Source organism: Oncorhynchus mykiss, chromosome 19 (assembly GCF_013265735.2).
Source record: "Oncorhynchus mykiss isolate Arlee chromosome 19, USDA_OmykA_1.1, whole genome shotgun sequence".
Classification (NCBI taxonomy): domain Eukaryota; kingdom Metazoa; phylum Chordata; class Actinopteri; order Salmoniformes; family Salmonidae; genus Oncorhynchus; species Oncorhynchus mykiss.
In genome coordinates, this window is record NC_048583.1 from 55,804,170 (window position 1) to 55,829,686 (window position 25,517).

Consider the following 25,517-nt stretch of genomic DNA (forward strand, 5'->3'; position numbering starts at 1 on the left):
ACTGGCAACATCAATCTTCATCTCTGGTTATGTCCAGTTTATCTGCAGGAAAACACTAGATTCCCATCCACTAGGCTAGTTTGTCTGCGTGACAAATTGAGATGTTATTGTAGCCAGTTCTCTAGGATTGCTAGTGTTAGCGTAGCCACTTGACAAACAGCACACTATTGGACATTTTGCTGTGAGGCATTTTTACCTCATCTATTTGATGCCCTGTATAATCTTTAACGCGTCTAGAGTTGTAAATCTCCCCACTAAGTGGCTGTGGATAAGAGAGGAATGATGAGGCCCTTTTGCCTCGAGAGTATTCAGACAGTTCTAGACATGCATTTCAACTGTGTGTGAAACTAAAAGCTTATTATTCTATGTAGTGGGGGGAGTGTGAAGTGTGGACAGAGCTAACCATTGATGGGTAGACTCACGTATGCATGGTACTCAGCATGGTACTCAGCATGGTACTCAGCATGGTACTCAGCATGGTACATTCACATTGATTTAAAAAAATATATATTTTTTTTAGAATCAGCAATAGGATTAAATCTTCCACTTTTCTGCATTCTCAAAATTCACATAAGAATGTATATTTTTCTTCACGTCAAATACATTCTTATCTCGCTGTCCCAGTACATGTCAGACTGACTCACTGTCTACCAGTTAGTTTGAACAATCTCATCTGTGCTTTAATAAAAGAGGTGTCAGACAGATTAATGACCAAGCATCTTTGTCAAAACAGCTGACACACATCTCACACATAAATCAACCAGACTACAAGTCATGCTTAAAATTTTAATCTGAAAATCTGACACCAGAGACTTAATTGAATTCCAATGAAGAAATCTTTGAAAAACAGTCGTCTGCAGTGTGTTGTGGGAAATGGAGTCAAACGGAGTCGAGCTACATGGAGGTGAGCCTTTGAACAATGCTCATCTTCAATTATGTCAGGAATAGGACAGGGCACAGCTTGGCAGGGCACAGCTTGGCAGGGCACAGCTTGGCAGGGCACAGCTTGGCAGGGCACAGTTGGTAAGATCAGGCGCAAAAAATACAAGCAAGCTATTTCCTTCCCTTGAGTTTTTTTCTAACCTTTTTCCCGTTTAGGTCTTTTCATTTTCATGCTCCCTCTCTTTTTTTGTCCTACCCTTTTCTCTTTGTGCTTACTTCGGCATGAGGAATCAGGTTCAGATAACTGCTGTGCTAAGCTTAAAGGTTCAGGCCTGGCGTCAGTGAAAAAAATTGCATCTGAACACTCATTCAAAGTGGACACACCAGAAAGCTACAGTTGGTGTTTTCTGGAGTATATTTTCCAAAGATTAGCTATGTAAGCACACATGTATATGCTGTATTGCCATTGGCAAAGTACAAGTAAAGAGAGTACTTTTAAATGTAGGTATGCACTCAGAGCCAAGACATGTTTGGTGCCCAACATGTTCAGAGATTTAGTTCCAGTAAAAACAGAGGAAACATCCCCCTCTTACTCCTTAGAAATAACAACAACAAACTTGTTTGAGGCTTACAAATGCTCTGTCCTCGTGTCAAAGTTCCAGATGTAATGTGTCAAGACCAAGCTTAGACATCCAACATAAACCTTATGAAAATATATGTTGAGCATCACTGCAAAGACATTCTAATCATATAAATAGAGACAAATATTTCTGAACATTTCCTTGCCTAGACTCAATGACCAGATATGCAACAGGCTCAAGAGCTATTGTAAGCAAATGGTGGAAGTATAAGAACACTAGTTTTCTTAAAAACAGGTTTGTAAAGAGTACAGAAGTTGTCCTCACCATGGGTTGTGTCCGCCAGGGAACAAGCTTCTGAGAGCTGACAGGCTCGTGGGGGATACTCATCCGCAGACCTCCGTCAGTGGGCGACAGGGAGCTTTTGCTCCGGCACACTGGCTCTGCGATTTCCCTGGTGGTCACCACACTGTTGTTGATCCTGCGCATATACAGCTCTGCTGGGGAAGGCTTGGCTGTCCGTGATGTAGCAGCCCTTGTGGCGTTTACCGTCTCCTCCGTGTCCAGAATGGTGGTGGCGCGGTAAGCCCTCCACGTGGTGGCCGACTCTGCCTCGTCCTCAGAACCCATCCCGTACATCCTGGCCCCCCGGCCAGGCTCGTCCACAGATGCCGCCCCCCTGTTCTTCCAGGTGCTTCGCACTGTCACGTTTCTCATCTCTGGGAGGCTGTCGTCCTGGGAGGTGTGGTGGCCATGGTGTTGGCTCCTCCAGCTGGTGACGGTGGTAGTGCTGCTACTGCTGCTCTCGAAACCCGACTCTGTGTCGTTGTTGAAGTCGGAGGTGGTCTCCGGTGACTGGAGGCTGAAGTTGCTTCGGGGGAGTAGGTGTGTCTCTGCACAGGCCATCCCTAGCACCCCTGATTCGTCAGGGCCATCCATGGACGGCCAGGGTGTGATCTCTCTCTTGGGGATGGAGATCTCATAGGGGATGGAGATACTTCCCCTGTGCTCACTGGGGCCGATGACGATGTTGCTGGTGGACGTGTGGCGTTCCTTGACTGGTGGCTCACTGGATACACTACTGCTACGGCTGCTGGTCCTGGAAGAGTTGGGATCGTTGGGGTAGATAGTGATGCTACTGGTCAGGACTGGTTTTGTGGAAATTTTGGGCTTGCCATTGGAGGAGGTCAAGGGCTCTGCCCCACCGGATATCATGACTTCCTTCCTGTCAATTTCCACGATGGCTGGCTTGATGACTGCCTTTGACCTCAGGGCTTCCCGTGGGCTGCAGACCCTGCGGAGCTCTATACCTGATGGGGTGTGAGTGGGCTCCAGGGATTCTCCTTCTGCCACCAACAGCCTGTGCTGCTCTTCGTCAATCGAGCTCCTGGTGGAGGAGCCCTCTGACTGGGAGTCCTGTATGCGAGAGTATCTGGAGCACTTGGGAGTGGTGGAGGTTCTGCTACTCAGTGCAGTCACCTCAGGTACAGGTTCTGGTTCCGAGGGCCTGGACCCAGGTGATTCAGTCTCAGAGGCCGAGGAGTGGCCCTCAGAGCCATGATCACTGAACATTGGGGACACATGGGACTTGTAGGCAATGTACGACCCATTGGCTTTGGAGAGGTTTGACACTGGAAGAGCCTCTTGAACCTGGTCCACAGACTCCAGGTCTGACGCAAATGCATCCTTTTCAAGTGGGGAGACACTGTTGCTCTTGCTTGAGCTTTCAGGCACCACATCAGAATTGTTCGACTCACTGTCACTACCGACATACAATCTAGAAAACGTATCAACTTGGCATTTTTTGCTTTCACTCTCACTTGGTTTCTGAGATATCTTCCATGGCTTCTGGTCATTAGCTGCTGGAGGGTAGCGACTAAGAACAGAGAGCTTCTTGCGGTCACTCAAAGATGTGCCGACAGGAGTATGGGCTGCTCCTCTTGTTGTTTTCTCCTCTAACCCTCTGCCTATTTCTTTCACTCCATTGTCAGAGGCAGTTGATGTTCCAGTCTTGGGTGTCCTCCTGCTCTTGTGTGCAGGACTGAGTGCCCCCCTGACAGACTTTGGAGAACTTTCCTCAGAGTTGCTCAGTTCTTTGTTCCTCAGCTTGGTCTCCATCTTGTGCTGCGGGGACAGCTCTCTGCTCTTGTACTTGGGGGTGGCTGGCTCTGCAGCAGGCCTATACTTGGGCTTGACCTGCCTGAACCCACCACGGACATTGATCTCCTCATTCTCTGCCTTGCCATTCTCAAGGACCTTTGCTGGACTGCTAGGTCCTCCATTGCCATGACTGCTGCCTCCACACAGCTGCATTCTAAGCTGCTCCACCTGATCGTTGAGTGCTCGGCTACGGGATCTCTCCTGTTGGAACTTCTCCTGCAGCTCTCCATTCTTGGACTCTGTGTTCTTAAGATCCTCCTCCACCAGCTCCAGCTGCTTCAGCCGGTTCTTCAGCCTCTCCACTTCCTGGGTGAGTTCCTTGACTTTGTTGTCGTCCTGGCCATCAAGTCTGTTCTTCTCATTCTCTGACTTGTTCCTTAGCCCAAAGTCGTCGCCCAGTTTCAGGTAATCCAGGCTCTTCTTGCGCCCCAGCTTGCCGGTCAGGCCGGATGAAAGGTCGTCTTCAATTCGTCTGGGATCTACCGGGTCAATCCTGTTCTGACGCTCCAGCTTTTCTGTCAGTTTTAGTATAAGCTTCTCATCTTCCTTTTGCTTCTCCAGGAGTCTCTTCCTCTCACTCAAAAAAGTCTGAGTGAGGCCCTTGAGCTTCTCCAGCTCCCCTGCCAGGAACATCTCTGCCCGGTCCAGCCTTACCTCTGACGTGTCCACTTCCTTCACACGGTCCTTGAGGGCCTCCATCTCTGAGGACAGCTTCCGGGTCAGGTTCTTCTCCTCGTTGAGACTGAGGCACAGCTGGCTGCAGTCCGACTTGCTCTTGCTGAAGGCCTCTTCCAACTTCTCCAGCTCAGCCATTCTCCTCTGCAGGCACTCAATCTCAGACTTGAGGTCCTGGGTCAAACTCTCCTCCTCCTCCAGTTTCTCCCGCACCATACGGCAGAGGTCCTCTGCCTTGCACACCTCTTCGTCCTTGCCTTCAATCTTTAGCAGGCGCTTGCGCAGTCCCTCAACATCGCCCAACATGGAGGAGTTGCTGCCCTCTGCCTGGATAATCTTGTCCTGCAGATCGAGCAGCTCATCTTCTGATTTCTGGAGCTTGTTGGTAGCCTCCTCAAGCTCGTCCAGCCGTCGTCCCAGGCTCTGCAGCTTGTGCTGCAAGTGGCGACTCGTTATGTCTTTGTTTTCAGACATCGCAGAGATTATTGTTGTTGTCCTCTTGATGCAAAGGGGAAATTATTTGAACACTTTTTGGGAGGTCCACATTTGTATGGCAGTCCTTCTCTGGTTAAAATGTCACAAGCTTGTGATGTTGGGTTGTGTCCAGTCCTTAATCCTTTCCCCACAATGTCTTCTCCCTTTTCCTTTGGTTGGGTCTTATTCCTTCAACTTCCCTCAGCTTGATGGTTAACATGGGTGTCGATCATCTGAAAGAGAAAAAAAGGACCAGAGTTATAACAGAATTCACCACAGTATCAAATTATTACTCACTGACCCCAATGTCATCGAAGTGATTCAGAGTATTAGCAAAACTGAATGTAACTTGAGAAACAACACGTAAAAAGAAATTCCCTAATTTTCCCACATTCATTAGCAGGCATTACACACTAACATAATTAAGTCCAGTTTGCTGAGATGTAAAGAGGCCTGAGTATGGTGAAAGCGTGTAGCTCAGAGAGAGAGAGAGAGAGAGAGAGAGAGAGAGAGAGAGAGAGAGAGAGAGAGGTTAGAAAGAGCAATAGGGAGAGAGAGAAACAAGGAGTGCAAGAGAGACAGGGAGAGGGCTGGTTTGCCTGTAATTGATTTCACAGTTCCGCCTGATTACTGCAACACAAACCATGAGAAGAGCTGGGCCCAGGCAAATACACACCGTAACGCAAAGGGCCAGCAGATGGGTGAGAAGAGCAGCAACGTAATTCTGCACGTACACACATGCAGGTGCTCATATAGTCAAATGTACACAGTAACCTAGACTGAAGATTAACAAGATCACAACAACCAAACTGACAGACCATGGAAGTTAAAAATATGCTCCAACTGCAATTCAAAAGAACACTACTCCCTCCTGCTGCCTCCAATGTCCCAACATGGATTTCTCCCTGGCGTTTCTGCTGACAGCAACGGCCATAGGGCATTGCTACACACCACTCATGATTAGGACAACGTAGATAAACACAGTCCATATTTCACAGTCAGACCAGGAATATCAGCAGGCATCCTTTTCTATTGGATGTTCAAACTATAAAATGGGGACATTAGTCCTCAACCTATTACCATTTACAACAGCACTGTTTATATGAAATAATCCCCACCTACACAAAGCTACTGTCCACCTGCTAACCCCCTGGAGGACTGAACAGGCACCTGGTAATGGTAACCTTCTCTGATGATGTTAATGCGAGACATTAACACAAAGAACCAGCTTGTCAGGCAGCACGTCTTCTATAAATCTTATCGTTGATGCTTTCCTCCAATGCATGACTCAGGTGCTTGTCTAAAACGATCTCTCTCCTCCCCCACTGGGAATATCGAACCAGGAGCAGACGTCATCTGCGCACACAATCCCTTACCGACCCCACAGAACCCACATCCATACCTTTCCTTTGCGCCCCTCCTCCCGATTCAATTAGCCTTTCTAAAAGCACAGCTGTTCCTAACAGTAAGGGAGCCAGGAGAAGGAAAGTGATACATCAAAATAAGAGGGCTGAACTTGGTAGTACAGGAAAATGAATACTAGAGGGATTGAGTTTGTGAATCCCACAAGGTCAATGACGAAGACCCGTGAATGCCATTTATCCAACAAACTAGTCCTCACACTACAATAACCCCACACTCTTAAGCCTAACTTGAATCCTTACATCTGTCTTTTGAATGTTGGCCTACTGTAAAACGTTTTTAAAAAGGCCCATTTCAACAGAGACCATTTTGTGTAATGCTCCACAACCACTCCGCCCACCTTTCATTAAACAGCTTGTTCAACATTCCCGTAGTGTAAATATGGCAATGATTATTCCATAACACATCACATTTTAAAATCAAAGCATTTCGCTACAGAGGTTTAATTCTCCTCTTTCATGAGGTCTGGTGGTTTTGTAATCTTTTAGGGATTGTTGGGAGTCTATAAAAATATTTTAGCTTTCAAATGGAAAATAAGGCACAACGTATTAGCAAGGGTTCCGAGAACTGCCTGTCCCTGTGCCAAAACACCTTAAGAAATAAAACGATTTACTCTCTCATGTAACAAGGCCTGTTAAGTCTGGTATTCACTTATGCCCTTCCCTCTTGAGCATCTCTCAAAGTCTATTGGGTCAGGACAGATGAAAGTACTCCGATCTCAGTCCAGGCCTGGTCCAAATGGCCCCAGGGGCCAGACTCCCATCTTGGCACCCCAATTGCGGTGCCAGGTCGGTCCCTGCCTCCTCTCTTAGACACGCATGCCAACCATGCCAACGGAAGACTTCAGAACCAGCAGTGCGTGCTAAGCGACTCTGGCACGACGACCTCTGCCAAGGCAATCAACATACCTGCGCTTATCAAAGCCATGGCCTCATTAGCTGCATCATGCCAGTCCAGTGGAGAGGCAAAGGAATGAGTCTCTCAGGCACAATGTGAAACCACAAGACTGCACACCCCCGGGTACCCACGAGGAACGAGAGAAGCTGCACCCTTTCATATGTTGGCTTCTCTAGATACCTGTACCAAATGCCAAGGATTCTGAATGGTTGCTCGAATGATCACAAAATGTGTCTTCATTATCATGGCACAATGCCACAGGTGTGGAGTTGTTTGGGCAAGAACAGGTTCGGAAGGAGGTGGTGGTGAGACAAAGGAACATGCCATGCCATTTAAATTTGTTTGTCGATTATGAAAAATGCCCGTTTTCCTGAGCACATTTGTCACAAATTTGTCTGCTCAGAACCAACGAAAGCATTGCAGCAAGAGGGCTGTGAGCCTGTGAGGGACAGACAGAACGAGCATCTTTACTGTGCTGAGCGTTTGATTGACAGAGGTCCCACCACTTGAAGTCCTTTCCGGTCAATGTGTCGACAAGTGCATCCATTCTCACAAGCCTTCTAGAAAAACATGTCCAGACCTTGCGTTGCTTCTCTACTGTACTCTGCACCGTGAACAACAGAGGAAAAAGTTGAAAATAGGTCACCTTAACTCAGCTCCCACTTAGGCTCCCCCCATTTCCTAAAATCTGGAGGGGAAGTACATTACTTATCATCTCACCTCCTTTTTAACTCTAATTACTGTCATTGAGATGAATAAGGCCGCGGCATGGGAGCTAGGGGGAAGGGGGCACCGTGCAACTGCCAAAAGGCCCTTCAGCGGGTGGTGAAGATGGCCCAGTGCATCACTAGGGCCATTTTCCAACCAATACAAGATCATCAAGGAGCCTACACAACCCAGCCGCGAACATTTTGCTACACACGCAATAACATCTGCTAAATATGTGTGACCAAATTTTGGTATTTATTTGTTCACTCCCTTACCGGTCGGGCAGATGGTATTGGAGCATGAGGTCTGACAGAAATGGTCTCTGAGCCTGTTGGTATCTACAAGACTGCTGAACACTTGAACTGGACTGACCATCTGCACTGACTCTCCACTACAAGCTCTCACAGTTTCACATCAAAATTAGATGTTCATCCATGTTTCTCAAAACGTCAAATTTATTCCAAATTTCAACGTGTTTAAGTTCAGACATTAACTCTGGATGTTTAAGGTTATGCCTGGGCATTACTGCCTAACCTTAAATTCAGAGTTAACTCCAATATGGTTAAGGGTTAAGGTGTGAGATAGAAAGTTGATTTTGTTATAATGCCTATTGTAGTATTTGAACATACTACCTTTGGAATCAGAGGCGGACGCTTACACCCATGCACCCCCCCCAGCAAAAACCAAAGTCTACTTGACGGTAACGGCGTTCACTGCTGTCCCTAGTAGCCGGTTTCCTCTTTCTCGTTGCACTCCACAGTAAGCCAAGGTAAGTTGCTAGCTAGCACTAAACTTATCTTATGAAAAACAATGAATCATAAATCACTAGTTAACCTCACATGGTTGATGATATTACTAGATATTATCTAGCGTGTCCTGCGTTGCATATAATCTGACTGAGCATACAAGTATTTGACTGAGCGGTGGTAGGCAGAAGCAGGCGCGTAAACATTCATTCAAATAGCACTTTCATGCTTTTTGCCAGCAGCTCTTCGTTGTGCGTCAAGCATTGTGCTGTTTATGGCTTCAAGCCTATCAACTCCCGAGATGAGGCTTGTGTAACCGAAGTGAAATGGCTAGCAACTTAGCGCGCGCTAATTGTCGTTGTGTTGCTGGTTCAAGCCCAGGGAGGAGCGAGGAGAGGGACGGAAGCTGTACGGTTACACTGGCAATACTAAAGTGCCTATAAGATCATCCAATAGTCAAAAGGTATATGAAATACAAGTGGTAAAGAGAGAAATAGTCCTATAATTCCTATAATAACTACAACCTAAAACTTCTTACCTGGGAATATTGAAGACTCATGTTAAAAGGAAACACCAGCTTTCATATGTTCTCATGTTCTGAGCAAGGAACTGAATCGCTAGCTTTCTTACATGGCACATATTTTACATGGAACATATTGCACTTTTACTTTCTTCTCCAACACTTTGTTTTTGCATTATTTAAACCAAATTGAACATGTTTCATTATTTACTTGAGGCTAAATTGATTTTATTGATGTATTATATTAAGTTAAAATAAGTGTTCATTCAGTATTGTTGTAACTGTCATTAGTACAAATAAATTACATTATTAAAAAAATTATTATTATTTATTTATTTAAATTTTTAAATCGGCCGATGAAATCGGTATTGGCTTTTATGGTCCTCCAATAATCGGTATCGGCGTTGAAAAATCATAATCGGTCGACCTCTAGTACAGGTGCATCAAAGCAGGGACCGAGAGACTGAAAAACAGCTTCTATCTCAAGGCCATCAGACTGTTAAACAGCCACCACTAACATTGAGCGGCTGCTGCCAACATACTGACTCAACTCCAGCCACTTTAATAATGGAAATTGATGTAAAAAAATGTATCACTAGCCACTTTAAAACAAGGCCACTTAATATGTTTACATACCCTACATTATTAATCTCATATGTATATACTGTACTCGATACCATCTACTGCATCTTGCCTATGCCGTTCTGTACCATCACTCATTCATATATCTTTATGAACATACTCTTTATCCCTTTACACTTGTGTGTATAAGGTAGTAGTTGTGGAATTGTTAGGTTAGAATACTCGTTGGTTATTACTGCATTGTTGGAACTAGAAGCACAAGCATTTCGCTACACTAGCATTAACATCTGCTAACCATGTGTATGTGACAAATACAATTTTATTTGACATAGACGGATGTTGAATATGGACTTGTATTACAGCTGACCTGCCTACTCTCCACACCTTAGCACCCTCGCACACAACCACACACAAACCCACCCCACACAACTGCTGCTTATTTACTTATGCTAATACTGCTCAAATAAAACACCCCCAATCCACCCTTCCCTGATACATCCATATTAATGCCCATGACTTTGAAATGAGATGTTCAACGAGAAATTAGATGTTCCACATGACCAAAAGTACGACTAAACTTGACATTTCTGGGTAAAATAAAATCCTTGAAATTCCCTGGTTGAAAGGGTCCAGGTCAGAGGGATACAGGGTTGTCTACGGTGTGGTGGGTAGGAGGGGGCTCTGTAAGGATCGGTGCCTATAGAGTGGCAGAGGACAAGATTCAATGAAGATTTCACAAGGAGGCAGCAGAAAGGTGAAAACAAGCCAGTGAGAGAACCGGACAAAGAGATTATAAAAGATAGAAGTGGGGAGGAGAAAACACACAAGAAACAGAAAATGGAGGAGCAAGAGAGCGTCATAAAGTCCAGGAAAGGGACAGAAATAAAACGTGAGAGGAGTAGTGAGAGACGAGTGAGAGAGAGGGGCCAGATCGGGTACTGCCGCCAACGACGCCAAAGCATTTTGGAAGTGAAAGCACTCCCAGCCACCGGTGAACTAAAGTGGGCCGCTGTGCTGTACCAAGGTTACAATCATGCACCATATCATTAGGGCCTTAGCCACTCTTCCTGCCTGCAGCTCCCAGTACATTCTGTTCCCTCCATGAAAGAGGGAAGAATAGAAAGAGAGAAAAAAAGGACAACTTTCTCCTGCACTTGAAGTTACTTCGGAGGTAGGGTTGCAGAATTCTGGGAACGTTCAATAAATTCCTTGGTTTTCTAGAAATCCTGGTTGGAGGATCCAGATTCCCTGCTTACTCCCTTCTGATTCTGGAAATCCTGGTTGGAGGATCCAGATTCCCTGCTTACTCCCTTCTGATTCTGGAAATCCTGGTTGGAGGATCCAGATTCCCTGCTTACTCCCTTCTGATTCTGGAAATCCTGGTTGGAGGATCCAGATTCCCTGCTTACTCCCTTCTGATTCTGGAAATCCTGGTTGGAGGATCCAGATTCCCTGCTTACTCCCTTCTGATTCTGGAAATCCTGGTTGGAGGATCCAGATTCCCTGCTTACTCCCTTCTGATTCTGGAAATCCTGGTTGGAGGATCCAGATTCCCTGCTTACTCCCTTCTGATTCTGGAAATCCTGGTTGGAGGATCCAGATTCCCTGCTTACTCCCTTCTGATTCTGGAAATCCTGGTTGGAGGATCCAGATTCCCTGCTTACTCCCTTCTGATTCTGGAAATCCTGGTTGGAGGATCCAGATTCCCTGCTTACTCCCTTCTGATTCTGGAAATCCTGGTTGGAGGATCCAGATTCCCTGCTTACTCCCTTCTGATTCTGGAAATCCTGGTTGGAGGATCCAGATTCCCTGCTTACTCCCTTCTGATTCTGGAAATCCTGGTTGGAGGATCCAGATTCCCTGCTTACTCCCTTCTGATTCTGGAAATCCTGGTTGGAGGATCCAGATTCCCTGCTTACTCCCTTCTGATTCTGGAAATCCTGGTTGGAGGATCCAGATTCCCTGCTTACTCCCTTCTGATTCTGGAAATCCTGGTTGGAGGATCCAGATTCCCTGCTTACTCCCTTCTGATTCTGGAAATCCTGGTTGGAGGATCCAGATTCCCTGCTTACTCCCTTCTGATTCTGGAAATCCTGGTTGGAGGATCCAGATTCCCTGCTTACTCCCTTCTGATTCTGGAAATCCTGGTTGGAGGATCCAGATTCCCTGCTTACTCCCTTCTGATTCTGGAAATCCTGGTTTGAGGATCCAGATTCCCTGCTTACTCCCTTCTGATTCTGGAAATCCTGCAACCAGGATTTCAGGCAAACCAGGGAATTTATTGAAAGTTCCTTGAATTTTGCAACCTTATTTGGAAGTCTAGCCTCGGGTTCTTATTCCTCGTAAACATTTGTTAATAACCGTTGGCTCGGTGCCCCTAGCCAATGAGTGGCTTCGACCTCATCTTTAGATGGTCTGTGTGTGTCTGTGTCTGTAATATTATTAGCTTAGACACTGAGGACTCAAACTGTGGGACTCTTGGCTGTCCTCAGTTGTGCTGCTGGATACTGGCAGGCCAGTGGAAGCCACAAGATGGCGGCAACCTGATGCTTGTGCTGCATTTTTTTTGTTTTTCCAAGAAAGAAAACCATCGTATAATGTTCGGTTCTGTCGTTTCCTGTCATGTCACTTTTCCTTGCTTTCTTTTTTTGTGGCAACATTTTTAAATAAATGAAAGGAAGTTTGACATTTCAATAGAGCCACGACTCAGGACTCAAACTGAAAGCCTGTAGTAGGAGTTCATAAAAGGGAACTGAAATTTGACAACAAAAACTCAAAACATGTTCTTTGCTTTCCTTCTTGAGAAAGGGGAGAAATGACTGCTTAGTATGAGTAATGAAATGTGGTGTAATACAGTGTAAATAAAATGCCGCTCAAGAATTTTTTGATACTTAAGTAAATTTAGTCTGACCACATAGCAACTAAGCAGATGCCCCTTTCTGGGTTGACATCAATACCAACTTAGGTGTTTAATTGCAATCTTTCTGCCAAGTCTTTGTGGCTTTCTCGTACCCTATTGGAAATCCAAAATGTTTCTGTGAATGAGCCAAACACTTCACTGTGTTTTTCTGTCCCTGGTTATATGCCAGGTTAACTAAAGGACGGACCAACAGACAGAATAAAACAAACTTGATGGACCTGAAAATCAATGACAAACCAACCATGTTTACTTCTTTCCTTCCTGGTAACATAAAGACTTGATAACAGCCTGTAGCGGGGACAAGAGTGGACACGTCCCTTAACAATATTGATTGCGCAATGTCAGCAATCGTTAAACTGCAATGTTGCAGTTAGGGCTGTAATGATTATGGAATTTTAGGTAATGATTCATTGTCATACAAATAGCCACGGTTATTAATTGTAAAAACATGTTTTGAGCTTGTATGATAATGCATATTTGAAAACTAGCTATGACATACCTAATGAATCCGACACACCGGTCTCACAAATGAATGGTTTTAACCACTTGGAACTTTTGGAAATTAAAGCTTCTCCTCCGGACCATGCAGGTTCTGCTCATAAAATGATTACCAAATTTACCCACTTCATATGGAAGTGAAAAACTGCTAATGGGTAAACTATATCTACTTGAATATAAAGTTCAATCCCTCTTCCTCTAAAACAAATGCATTAAGAGGATTGTTTTTTAAGTTCCCGGTTATAGTCCATAATTATTGTTTATGCGATTACACAATTGTGCCAGCCCTAGTTACAGTATTCGCTTTGCCTTTTCAGGGGAAAAAAAGTACAATAAGTTCTCCTTTCACATAGTCACAGGTCCGTCCGTCCGTGCTACAGACCAATGCAGAATCAAAATAGCGACAATGTGTGCGCACACGCATCACTGTGTTTGTGCACACGTGTGCGCCAGTGTGTGAAGAATCATTTGTAAAAGCAAGAGAGCGGTGACAGAGAGAGACCGAACAAGAGAGAGGTGACAGAGAGAGACCGAACAAGAGAGCGGTGACAGAGAGAGACCGAACAAGAGAGCGGTGACAGAGAGAGACCGAACAAGAGAGCGGTGACAGAGAGAGACCGAACAAGAGAGCGGTGACAGAGAGAGACCGAACAAGAGAGCGGTGACAGAGAGAGACCGAACAAGAGAGCGGTGACAGAGAGAGACCGAACAAGAGAGCGGTGACAGAGAGAGACCGAACAAGAGAGCGGTGACAGAGAGAGACCGAACAAGAGAGCGGTGACAGAGAGAGACCGAACAAGAGAGCGGTGACAGAGAGAGACCGAACAAGAGAGCGGTGACAGAGAGAGACCGAACAAGAGAGCGGTGACAGAGAGAGACCGAACAAGAGAGATAAACAACTTGAAGAACCTTCTGCGATGGTCTTGTGTTGTTTGACTTGGGTCTTTAACAGTTCCACTCAGCAGACTCATCTGCACATCTATCACTCCAGTGTTAATTGCTAAATTGTAATTACTTCGCCACTATGGCCTATTTATTGCCTTACCTCCTTACTACATTTGCACACACTGTATATAGACTTTCTCTATTGTGTTATTGACTGTGCGTCTGTTTGTTACATGTGTAACTCTGTTGTTTTTCTCACACTGCTTTGCTTTATCTTGGCCAGGTTGCAGTTGTAAATGAGAACTTCTCAACTGGCCTACCTGGCTAAATAAGGGTAAAATAAAAATAAATACACAAAAACAGCCTGGTGAAGTCCTTACATGGTTATGAAATGTATTTGCCCCAGGCTCATCACTTCCGTCCAAAACCTCCCCAGCAAAACAGAGCCTTTTCTGGGTCCCACATAAATCTGGGTATGCAGCCTTCCTGCTATGTTCCATGTCTATGGCCAAGGCCCTGGCACAGATACACCCAGACTCTGCCTCCATCTGCCAGCAGAATATCACCCACAGAGACAGACAGTGAGTAAAAGCAGGAGAGTGAGTGATAGAGGCAGGTAAGAAATGGTGCAAGAGAGAAAGCAAGAAAGAGATGAAAACAGAGAGTATCTTCAAGGGAGCTTTGGAGAGGGGTTTAAGCGAGACTTATAACAAGAGCCACGTCAGCTTTCATGCTAGAGATTATTCTGTCCCTCCGAAATGTACGACCTGATCAGGGACATGACTTTAAAACAGCACCAATATAACTCAGAGTCCCTAGCAGCACAGCTGGCAACTGAACAGAAACAATATTAGCCATCAAAAGAGAGAACCAAAACATTATCCTGTTGCTAGCTAGCCCTCTGGCAGTGAAGACCATAGAGGAAGAAAGTGTTGTTCTCTCTAAGCGCCTTTTCCTAGGCTTGTTTTCATTTCAAAGTGCCAATACGCTAGTGAGAAGTCTGTGTAGCTTTCTCCCGCTAAGATATGCATCTTCTCGTGATCTATTGATAGGAAAGGCACCTGTCAGTCTAAAAACAAGCAAAGACAAGGAAACTGCTGGTTTGTCAGTTGACCGCCTGTCCCGCCTCCAGGTACCCATGTTATTTGTGTGTGCTGTGGTTGGCTGCAGTAAGATGTATTTTCACGGCGGAGGGAGCGCATAAATGATTCTTTGTCATGTAATGTAAGTGGTAACGATGAGTTGAAATCCATATAATTTTTGTTGTGTGGCACATTCATTTATTTTCATTCACGTGTTTCATATAGCCAGCAAAGGAGTTGGGGCGCATAGTCAAAGCACAGTAAACAGCCTGACGATCGAACAGCAAGTGTTGACTAGTTCATAAAAGGTGTCGAAATGACGGAATAAAGTCAATCTCCTATCCCTTTGTCATTCATAAATCTTACAACGTACTTATATATCCATGGTATCGCATCGGAACAACCAAAATCTTGTTTGTATTTTCCTAACCCCCTGTCACGACTTGCCAGTGACCGCTAAAGTGACTCGTCATGGGTTGAACGGATCTGTGAGGTCAATGTCGGCAACCGCATCGGTGAGAGAGCAGTTCATTTGGCTCCCTAATTTGCATACTGGTAGGCTACTGCTGGTTTTTGTCTGCTGATCAATAGGTAGTGGAGCGCCTCATTCCGCTCCAAAATGATAAAATAAAAACAGATGGAAGTTTATTAAAGCTAATGAAAATGTTTGCATTTCTAAAACTATTTTCTTGCAATTCTATATATAGTTTCTCAACAGGGAATCAATGTTACCTTGACAGAACACAACCTTTTTTTCTTAGGTTTGTGCCACAATAAACTAAATTGAAAGAGTAGACTATTTGGCTGGCTACTCCATGTCCTTAGGGAAAACACTGGGAAGAGATATGGAGATCTTGATCAAGTGGGGAGGGGGAGGATATGAATACGACTGACACGACCACCACTCCTCCTGTTCGCACGCCAGTCACAGCAGCTTGCGAGCATCTGCGGGCGACTGCGGTCCGTACGAGCGGTCATGGCTGTAGTCTCTAATGGGATGTGTTCACAGCTACCTCCAGCGACAACAATGACCACCGTTTTTCCAGGGCCTCGCAGCTGCAATTCAAAATATTTGTCCCCCCATACTTTAACCATGTCTGAAATGACAGCCAGGGTGCTCGAACTAACTGTCCGGTGGAATTGGGCTGAAAAACAAACAGCAACTGGAGTGAGTGACTTCAGCATCGGCCCTTTAGTGTAATATTAACAAAGTAAACACTTCATTAGTAGGGATAGGACAAACTGTACGTACTACTTTATCTGGGGTGCAGTAAGGGTCCGTGCTTAAATCGGAATTAACCCTAGACTTATTCACAGTGCTGTGTAGGGTGACATGGCGTTAGTGTCTCTTGAGATAGTGCCCAACTCTACAACTCTAACACTGTCTGGGGTTGAAGGGCCAGTGAAAGACAATGTAAACACCACACAATTACTAGGCCCTTGTCCTCAGGTTGGAGTTATGGTCAGACGCATTGACCACGTTTACATGTGCACAGTATTCTGGATAGTAGCTCATATCCCGTTTAAGGTGTTATTTTGGGAAACAATGTTTACCTGCATCTTTGATATCCTGCTCACGAGTTTCCCTGTATCCATGAAAACATAATATTCCTCATTGACGTTCATATGGGTTAAATGGAATAGTAACTGAAATCTGGCCACTGACTGTAGGCCTATAACCTTTCACCTTGTAGCATCGTGTAATATGAACTCCTGCAGAATTATGTATTTCTCGCAGTAGAATTATACAAATGTTAATTTTGTCTTGTGAACAGGAGTGCCAAAATATGATTTCTTTCTTTCTTTCAGCATCTCTTGAAAAAATACAAATGTGTGTGTGTAATGTAGGCTTGGGTTCTATACCGGGGTATTCGGAAATAGCCACGGGATGTTTGTTTTTTTAAATGTCAAAAAGGTTGAACTATTTTTTTTTGAAGTTTTCCAATACAAATATAAAAAAATAATAATAAAAAAAAAAAGTAGATTTTTATAACTGTACAGTGCATTTGGAAAGTATTAAGAACCCCCCACACACACACACTTTGTTACATTACAGCCTTACTCTAAAATGAATTAAACTACTTATGATATGATACCCCATAATGACAAAGCGAAAACTGGTATTTAGAATTTTTGCAAATGTTAAAAAAATGTATAATAATTAACAGAAATACCTTATTCACACAAGTATTCAGACCCTTTGCTATGAGACTTGAAATTTAGTTCAGGTGCATCCCGTTTCCGTTTATCATCCTTGAGATGTTTCCACAACGTGGAATCCACGTGTGGAGGCACTAATCTGGGGAAGGGTACCAACAATGTCTGCAGCATTGAAGGTCCCCAAGGACACAGTGTTCTCCATCATTCTTCAATGGGAGATGTTTAGAACCACCAAGATTCTTCCTAGAGCTGGCCGCCCAGCCAAACTGAGCAATCGGGGGAGAAGGGCCTTGGTCAGGGAGGTGACCAAGAACCCGATGGTTACTCTGCCAGAGCTCCAGATTTCCTCTGTGGAAATGAGAGAACCTTCCAGAAAGAAAACCATCTCTGAAGCACTCCACCAATCAGGCCTTTATGGTAGAGTCGTAAGACGGAAGCCATTACTCAGTAAAAAAGGCACAAGATAGCCCGCTTGGAGTTTGTCAAAAAGGCACCTAAAGGACTCTCAGACCATGAGAAACAAGATTCTCTGGTCTGACAAAACCAAGATTGAACTCTGGCCTGAATGCCAAGCATCACATCTGGAGGAAACCTGGCACCGCTCATCACTTGGCAAATACGATCCCAATGGTGAAGCATGGTGGTGGCAGCATGATGTTGTGGAAATGTTTTTCAGCAGCAGGAACTGGGAGACTAGGCAGGAGAGGGAAAGATGGACAGAGCAAATTACAGAGAGATCCTTGATAAAAACCTGCTCCAGAGCACTCAGGACCTCAGACTGGGGTGAAGGTTCACTTTCCAAGAGGACAACGACCCTAAGCACACAGCCAAGACAAAGTAGGAGTGGCTTCAGTATTCAATGTTCTTGAGTGGCCCAGTCAAAGCCCAGACTTGAACCAGATTGAACAGCTCTGGAGAGACCTGAAAATACCGGTGCAGCGACGCTCCCCATCAAAACGTGACAGAACTTGAGAGGATCTGCAGAGAAGAATGGGATAATCTCCCCAAGTACAGGTGTGCCAAGCTTGTAACGTCATACTCAAAAAGACTCGAGGCTGTAATCACTGCCTCAGGTGCTTCCACAAAGTACTGAGTAAAAAGTCTGAATGCTTATGTAAATTTCACAAGTTTGTTTTAAAACACTTGCAAAAATGTCTAAAACCCTGTTTTTGCTTTGTCATTATGGGGTGTCGATTGAGGATAAAAAATAAAATAAAAATAGAATAAGGCTGTAATGTAACAAAAGATAGAAAAAATTAAGGGGTCAGAATACTTTCTGAATGCACTGTATATACAGTACCAGTTAAAGGTTTGGACACACCGACTCATTCAAGGGTTTTTCTTTATTTTTACTATTTCCTACATTGATATTCTACAATGAAGACATCAACACATATGGAATCATGTAGTAATGAAAAAGTGCTAAACAAACCAAAATACATTTTAAATTTGATATTCTTCAAAGTAGCCTCCATTTATCTTGATGACAGCTTTGCACACTTGACATTCTCTCAACCAGCTTCACGAGGTAGTCACCTGGAATGCATTTCAATTAACAAGTGTGCCTTGTTAAAAGTTCATTTGTGGAATTTCCTTCTTAATGCGTTTAAGCCAAATCAGTTGTGTTGAGACAAGGAGGTGGTGGTATACAGAAGATGATCTTTTACCAAATAGGGCTACGTCCATATTATGGCAAGAACAGCTCAAATAACCAAAGAGAAACGACAGCATCATTACTTTAAGACATGAAGGTCAGCCAATAAGGTAAATTTCAAGAACTTTGTACGTTTCTTCAAGTGCAGTCGCAAAAACCATCAAGCACTGTGATGATATTGGCTCTCATGAGGACCACCACAGGAAAGGAAGACCCAGAGTTACCTCTACTGCAGAGGATACGTTCATTAGAGCTACCAGCCTCAGAAATTGCAACACAAATAAATGATTCAGAGTTCAAGTAACAGACACAACAGTTCAGAGGAGACCGAGTGAATCAGGCCTTCATGGTCAAATTACTAATTAATTGCAAAGAAACCATTAATAAAAGGACACCAATAATAAGAAGAGACTTGCTTGGGCCAAGAAACACGAGCAATGGACACTAGACCAGTGGAAATCTGCCCTTTGGTCTGATGAGTCCAACAGATTTTTGGTTCCAATCGCCATGTCTTTGTGAGACGCAGAGTAGGTGAACGGATGATCTTCGCATGTGTGGTTCCCACCATGAAGCATGGAGGAGGAAGTGTGATGGTGCTTTGCTGGTGACACTGTCAGTGATTTATTTCTAATTCAAGGCACACTTAACCAGCATGGCTACCACAGCATTCTGCAGCGATACGCCATCCAATCTGGTTTGCGCTTAGTGGGACTATAATTTGTTTGTTTTTTAACAGGACAATGATCCAACACACCTCCAGGCTGTGTAAGGACTATTTGACCAAGGAGAGTGATGGAGTGCTGCATCAGATTACCTGGCCTCCACAATCACCCGACCTCAACCCAATTGAGATGGTTTGGGATGAGTTGGACCACAGATTGAAGGAAAAGCAGCCAACAAGTGCTCAGCATATGTGGGAACTGCATCAAGACTGTTAGAAAAGCATTACAGGTGAAGCTGGTTGAGAGAATGTCAAGAGTGTCGCCAGCTGTCATCAAGGCAAAAGGGTGGCTACTTTGAATAATCTAAAATATGAATTAGATTTTTATTTGTTTAACACTTTTTTGGTTACTACATGATTCCATATGTTATTTCAAAGTGTTGATGGTCTTCACTATTATTCTACAATATAGAAAATAGTAAAAATAAAGAAAAACCCTGGAATGAGTAGGTGTATCCAAACGTTTGACTGGTACTGTATATGTTTTACTTTATGAGCTGGATTGCCTGTCTTTGCCATTTGTTTCCATTTGCGTGTTTTAGCTAGCAGTTTCCATAAAAATGTGCTATTACTTCTGCCAATTTTGTTAGCATTCTGGTAAATCGACACACAAGGGTTTTTTTTTCTGTTTTTTTACACCCCTTGTGTACTAAACCGGTAACACAGTAAATCCCATGATGAGAGAAAAACAGTATGATATGAAACTCTGAATACCACCCAATCCTAGTGTAATGTGTTATCTTTGACACTGACGCAAGATGCTGAGCAGACAGTATTTCAACCACATAAAATATGCACCCAAGACGAAGTCGTCTTTTCAGAAACGTTTCATAATTCTCAGCTTTTAATTTCCTTAAAACTGGTCAGTTTGAGTTCTCTCCCCGGTCTCTAAATAACACAGACAACTTTAATAGTTGTAACTACATTGCTAATTCATTCTATCAAAGTAAGACATTATTCTGGTGAGCACTACTTTATTTAGTCTTCTGGGACAACAAGGTATGACAGAAGAGAAGCTGCATGTATGTAACTATAGTTGACAAACAAATAGCCTACCAAATGTCAGAAATTATAAGCAGAAAGTTAACAGGTGAAAGTAGCCAGTAGGCTATATGTTCCAGTATGGTGTATCAAGAAAATTAATTATGGAACCAATGTGGATGGAACAGCGCAGGTAGCCTACTTTTTGAAGTGATTTGTTTGACATTCAGATGAAAACGTCATACAACACCCATGATATGGGAAACTGAGCCTGAGCGGACCGTAAAAAACAACAGTAAACGGGATAGGATGTTTACCTGCCACAGTATCCCGTCTAAGATCAGCATATCCCAGGCATCTTATCCGGATTTCTCATAACCGGGATACAAGCCTTTTCAGGTTATTGTAAACAGGACAGGATGTTCACGCCTCAACTCAAACACAGTATACTTGAGTATCCTGAATAATAATGGAAAATGTGTGTGCACGTAAACGTGGTCATCGATTACGAGAAGGAAGAAGTGTGATGACGATTCATATTATAGCTGATGATTCATTAGAGAAGGGCTCCTTTGTGTGTGTAGCCTTTGTAACAAATGAGGATGATCAGCGTAATAAAGATACCTTTTATTACTCGACCATAGGGCTCAGCGTCATCCGGGTTTGGCCGGGGTAGGCCGTCTTTATATATAAGCATTTGTTCTGAACTTACTTGCCTAGTTAAATAAAAGGTTAAATAAAAAATAAATGGAAGTGTTGGGAATGTAGGTGCGTGAGTGTGTTGATCAGAGGGAAGTCCTGTTGTGAAAGACATGGGCCAGCCATTGTGAGTCCCGCCCCTCCCCTTCACTAAGTAATGATGTCATCAGAAACATGCAGCCTTGGGCAGATAAAAGAGAAGAGCTTAGGCAACAGGCAGGTTCACTGAGTGGGAACAGATGGGCAGAGGGAGGGAGACAGAGCATGTTCCTGTCCTGCGTCACTCACATTTGGCTACTTGTCTGAGCACATTGTACAGATGCTAGGAACAGACTGTATATAATGCACATTCTAATACATGCACATGATCGTTCGTGAACACACACACACTGTGTCCCACTCCAACTTGCAACCTACTGTTTACTTTGGTCAGCAGCAAGCAATCGGGAGCACTTCCCCTCTCTCTCCCCCTTCTCTAGAACTACTGTATAACTCAGTCTCTAGAGTCTGTGAGGGGTAGAACAGACTCTAGAACTATGACTCAGTCTCTACCCCCACACAGACTGCCCGACAACCATTAAAACACATACATGAACATGCCAAGCTCCAAGCTACAGCATGCACTGAAACTCATCCATACCATTAGTATCTAGTCTGATTCTATGAGACCTAACTCACAGCTCCATACCATTAGGTCTCATAGAATCAGACTAGATACTAACTCACAGCTCCATACCATTAGGTCTCATAGAATCAGACTAGATACTAACTCACAGCTCCATACCATTAGGTCTCAGAATCAGACTAGATACTAACTCACAGCTCCATACCATTAGGCCTCGTAGAATCAGACTAGATATACCATTAGGTCTCAGAATCAGACTAGATACTAACTCACAGCTCCATACCATTAGGTCTCATAGAATCAGACTAGATACTAACTCACAGCTCCATACCATTAGGTCTCGTAGAATCAGACTAGATACTAACTCACAGCTCCATACCATTAGGTCTCGTAGAATCAGACTAGATACTAACTCACAGCTCCATACCATTAGGTCTCGTAGAATCAGACTAGATACTAACTCACAGCTCCATACCATTAGGTCTCGTAGAATCAGACTAGATACTAACTCACAGCTCCATACCATTCGGTCTCGTAGAATCAGACTAGATACTAACTCACAGCTCCATACCATTAGGTCTCGTAGAATCAGACTAGATACTAACTCACAGCTCCATACCATTAGGTCTCGTAGAATCAGACTAGATACTAACTCACAGCTCCATACCATTAGGTCTCGTAGAATCAGACTAGATACTAACTCACAGCTCCAAAATTACACGTCTCTTACAAGATGAAGCATAAATCCACTATAATGAAATACACAAGCATTTTCACATAAAACATTAACTCCAAACCAATTGTAAATGTAAAAAAATAAAAAATAATTAAGTGGGCTATAACAATACTAACTGGTACTTAGTATCCTGAACTTAATGCGAAGACAAATGCTGTTGATGAATGTCCACTGTCCCTGTCAAATAAATACATTCCTTAAACTGAGCCGGTCCATTGGTTTTCCATATCCAAGAATGATCTCTGCTCTCTCCTCTATTGACTACCATCCACTTTCAAGGTCAGAGAAAACAGGGAGGGTATGCACACTGGCACCAAGGCCCAACAGCACTCCACCAGTTCAAGGTTACGGCACAATACATGAGCCAGGGACAATACAATAGGACAGTAAGAGGACCCTCGAACAGGGGTGGGCAACTCCAGTCCTCAGCGGCCTGATTGGTGGCACACTTCCTCCATACCTAGCAAAACACAGCTGATTAAATCAAATTTCATTCTATACTGAAGATCATGATTAGGTGATTATTGGAGTCAGGTGTGTTAGCTGGGGCAAAACTGTGACACCAATCAGACCCCCGGGGACTGGAATTTCCCACCCCTGCTAGTAGGAGCCCAGTGAGATGGCGATTGGGAACAATGCCCAGATTGAATTCTTATGGAACATTTGTGGGGCATGTCATATGAGTGTAGTACAGTGCACAACTGTTGAGAAGGTGTGTGTGTGTCTCTCAAGTAGACGGTAAGTATGCATGTCTGTGAGTGTGCTCTCGTGTGTCAGCAACAGCCAGAACAGATGCCCTCGGGCATCCTCTCTCCCTCCCTCCCGTCAGTCCGTCTGGATGCCAGCCCTCTCCGGTTGGCACAGCCTGGCAGCGAGAGTGTTGGCATTAGATACCCACAGCGGCTGCAAGACGGCACTGTGGGAGCTTCAGATTCACTGCGTCTCTTGTGTGAGAGGCTGACAGAGGGATGAGTAACTAAGTAGGAGAGACGGGGTATGAGAGAGACGGGGTATGAGAGAGACGGGGTATGACAGAGACAGGGTATGAGAGAGACGGGGTATGAGAGAGACAGGGTATGAGAGAGACAGGGTATGAGAGAGACAGGGTATGAGAGAGACAGGGTATGAGAGAGACAGGGTATGAGAGAGACAGGGTATGAGAGAGACAGGGTATGAGAGAGACAGGGTATGAGAGAGACAGGGTATGAGAGAGAGAGAAAGAGCTACAAAGTGATGGGGAGTGAGCCCACAGAATGATGAGCCCCTGCTTTGCCAGACCGGAACAATGCAGCTGGAATGCAGCACTCTCCAGCACTTATCATCATCATCATCATCATCATCATCATCATCATTATTACAGGCTAGAGACAGAGTGGGGGAGGGAGAGAAATAAAGAGAGAAATGGAGAAAGTGAGGCAGAGAAGAAAATACGAGGCAGTAGAAGTGATAAGAGGAGAGAGAGAGAAACAGAGTGGGAGTAATGTAATGTTGTTTAGGATAAACAGAAGAGGTTGGGTGGTGGATGGAGGTACATCCAGCCTGCAGTCAGTGGAATAGACATCACTCCGCCCAGTGTAGCTTTGTCACAGAGCAGAGACTGGTGCCTCATTCCCCCTCCCCTTTCTCTTACCTTATAATGCAGCAGTATTTAAAAAAGACAAAGGAATAAACCCATGGAGATAAACGGAGGACAGGGGTGGAACTATACAGAGAGTGAGAAGGTGGAGGATTCATCTTATCTTATGTGCCTGCTACTTGAGTCTACAGAGACAGAAAGACCCATAAATACGTCTGGGTTGTTGACTGACTCATTACTGTCACAGAGTGACAGTAGATGTATGTTTGGAATGGATACAATAGCTCTAGGCACTACCACTGGGAGATATGATACAGCATATTCATATGGTCTCTTCTCAAACTTCTGTATATGCATTATTTACAACAATACAGTCTACCTCCTTTACCATGACAACAACCCACATTGACCATGTTCTCATTTACACCTGAAGAAAGAATACAACCGAATGGGAGGACCAATTAATCAAGCCTCTATGGGTTTAAACAGTCTCCTTCGGATACTTGATTTTATAAACCAGGTGGGTCGAGGCCTGAATGCTGACAGCAGTGGTATATCAGACCGTAAATCACGGGTATTTTTATCAGTCTTATCCGTGCTATATTGGCCATATACCACACACCCTCTTGCCAAATTGCTTAAATGTACCACTCTCCATAGATAAGTGTTCATAGATACTATCCAAAGTTATTAGCATGCTATAGCAGACGGTGCCCGCAGCCTGAGTTGACTTGGACAGTCAGTGACACATTTTCTGTGGCTTTTCCCAGTACTGAGTAAGTTTTACAGAGAGAGCACATTACTGGGAGGGTGTTATTGAGGGCAACCGTGTGAGCTGGCACTCTGTGTGTGAGAGTCTGTGTGCCACTGCACCAGGGTTGCCATTTTCTACATTGTAGAATAATAGTGAAGACATCAAAACCATGAAATAACACAAATGGAATAATGTAGTAACCAACAACAATAAAAAAGTTTAACAAATCTAAATATATTTTAGTTTGGAGATTCCTCAAAGTAGTCACCCTTTGCCTTGACAGCTTTGCAAACGATTGGCATTCTCTCAACCAGCTTCACCTGGAATGCTTTTCCAACAGTCTTGAAGGAGTTCCCACATATGCTGATCACTTGTTGGCTGCTTTTCCTTCACGGTGTGGTCCAATTCATCCCAAACCATTTCAATTGGGTTGAGGTTGGGTGATTGTGGAGGCCAGGTCATCTGATGCAGCAATCCATCACTCTCCTTCTTGGTCAAATAGCCCTTACACAGCCGGGAGGTGTGTTGGGTCATTGTCCTGTTGAAAAACAAATGACACTCCCACTAAGCACAAACCAGATG

General features: G+C 44.2%; 1 protein-coding gene across 2 annotated transcripts in view; it reads right to left on the reverse strand.

Annotated features, from left to right (window-relative positions):
* The window catches only part of LOC110498152 (leucine zipper protein 1), a 72,608-nt gene that overhangs the window by 15,257 nt on the left and 31,834 nt on the right, over window positions 1-25,517 (reverse strand). For both annotated transcript variants that reach the window (XM_036955120.1, XM_021574764.2), the window contains exon 2: window positions 1,788-5,002. In XM_036955120.1, the coding sequence (XP_036811015.1) occupies window positions 1,788-4,769 (2,982 nt within the window). In that variant the 5' untranslated portion in view covers window positions 4,770-5,002. The remainder of the gene's footprint in view (window positions 1-1,787; window positions 5,003-25,517) is intronic.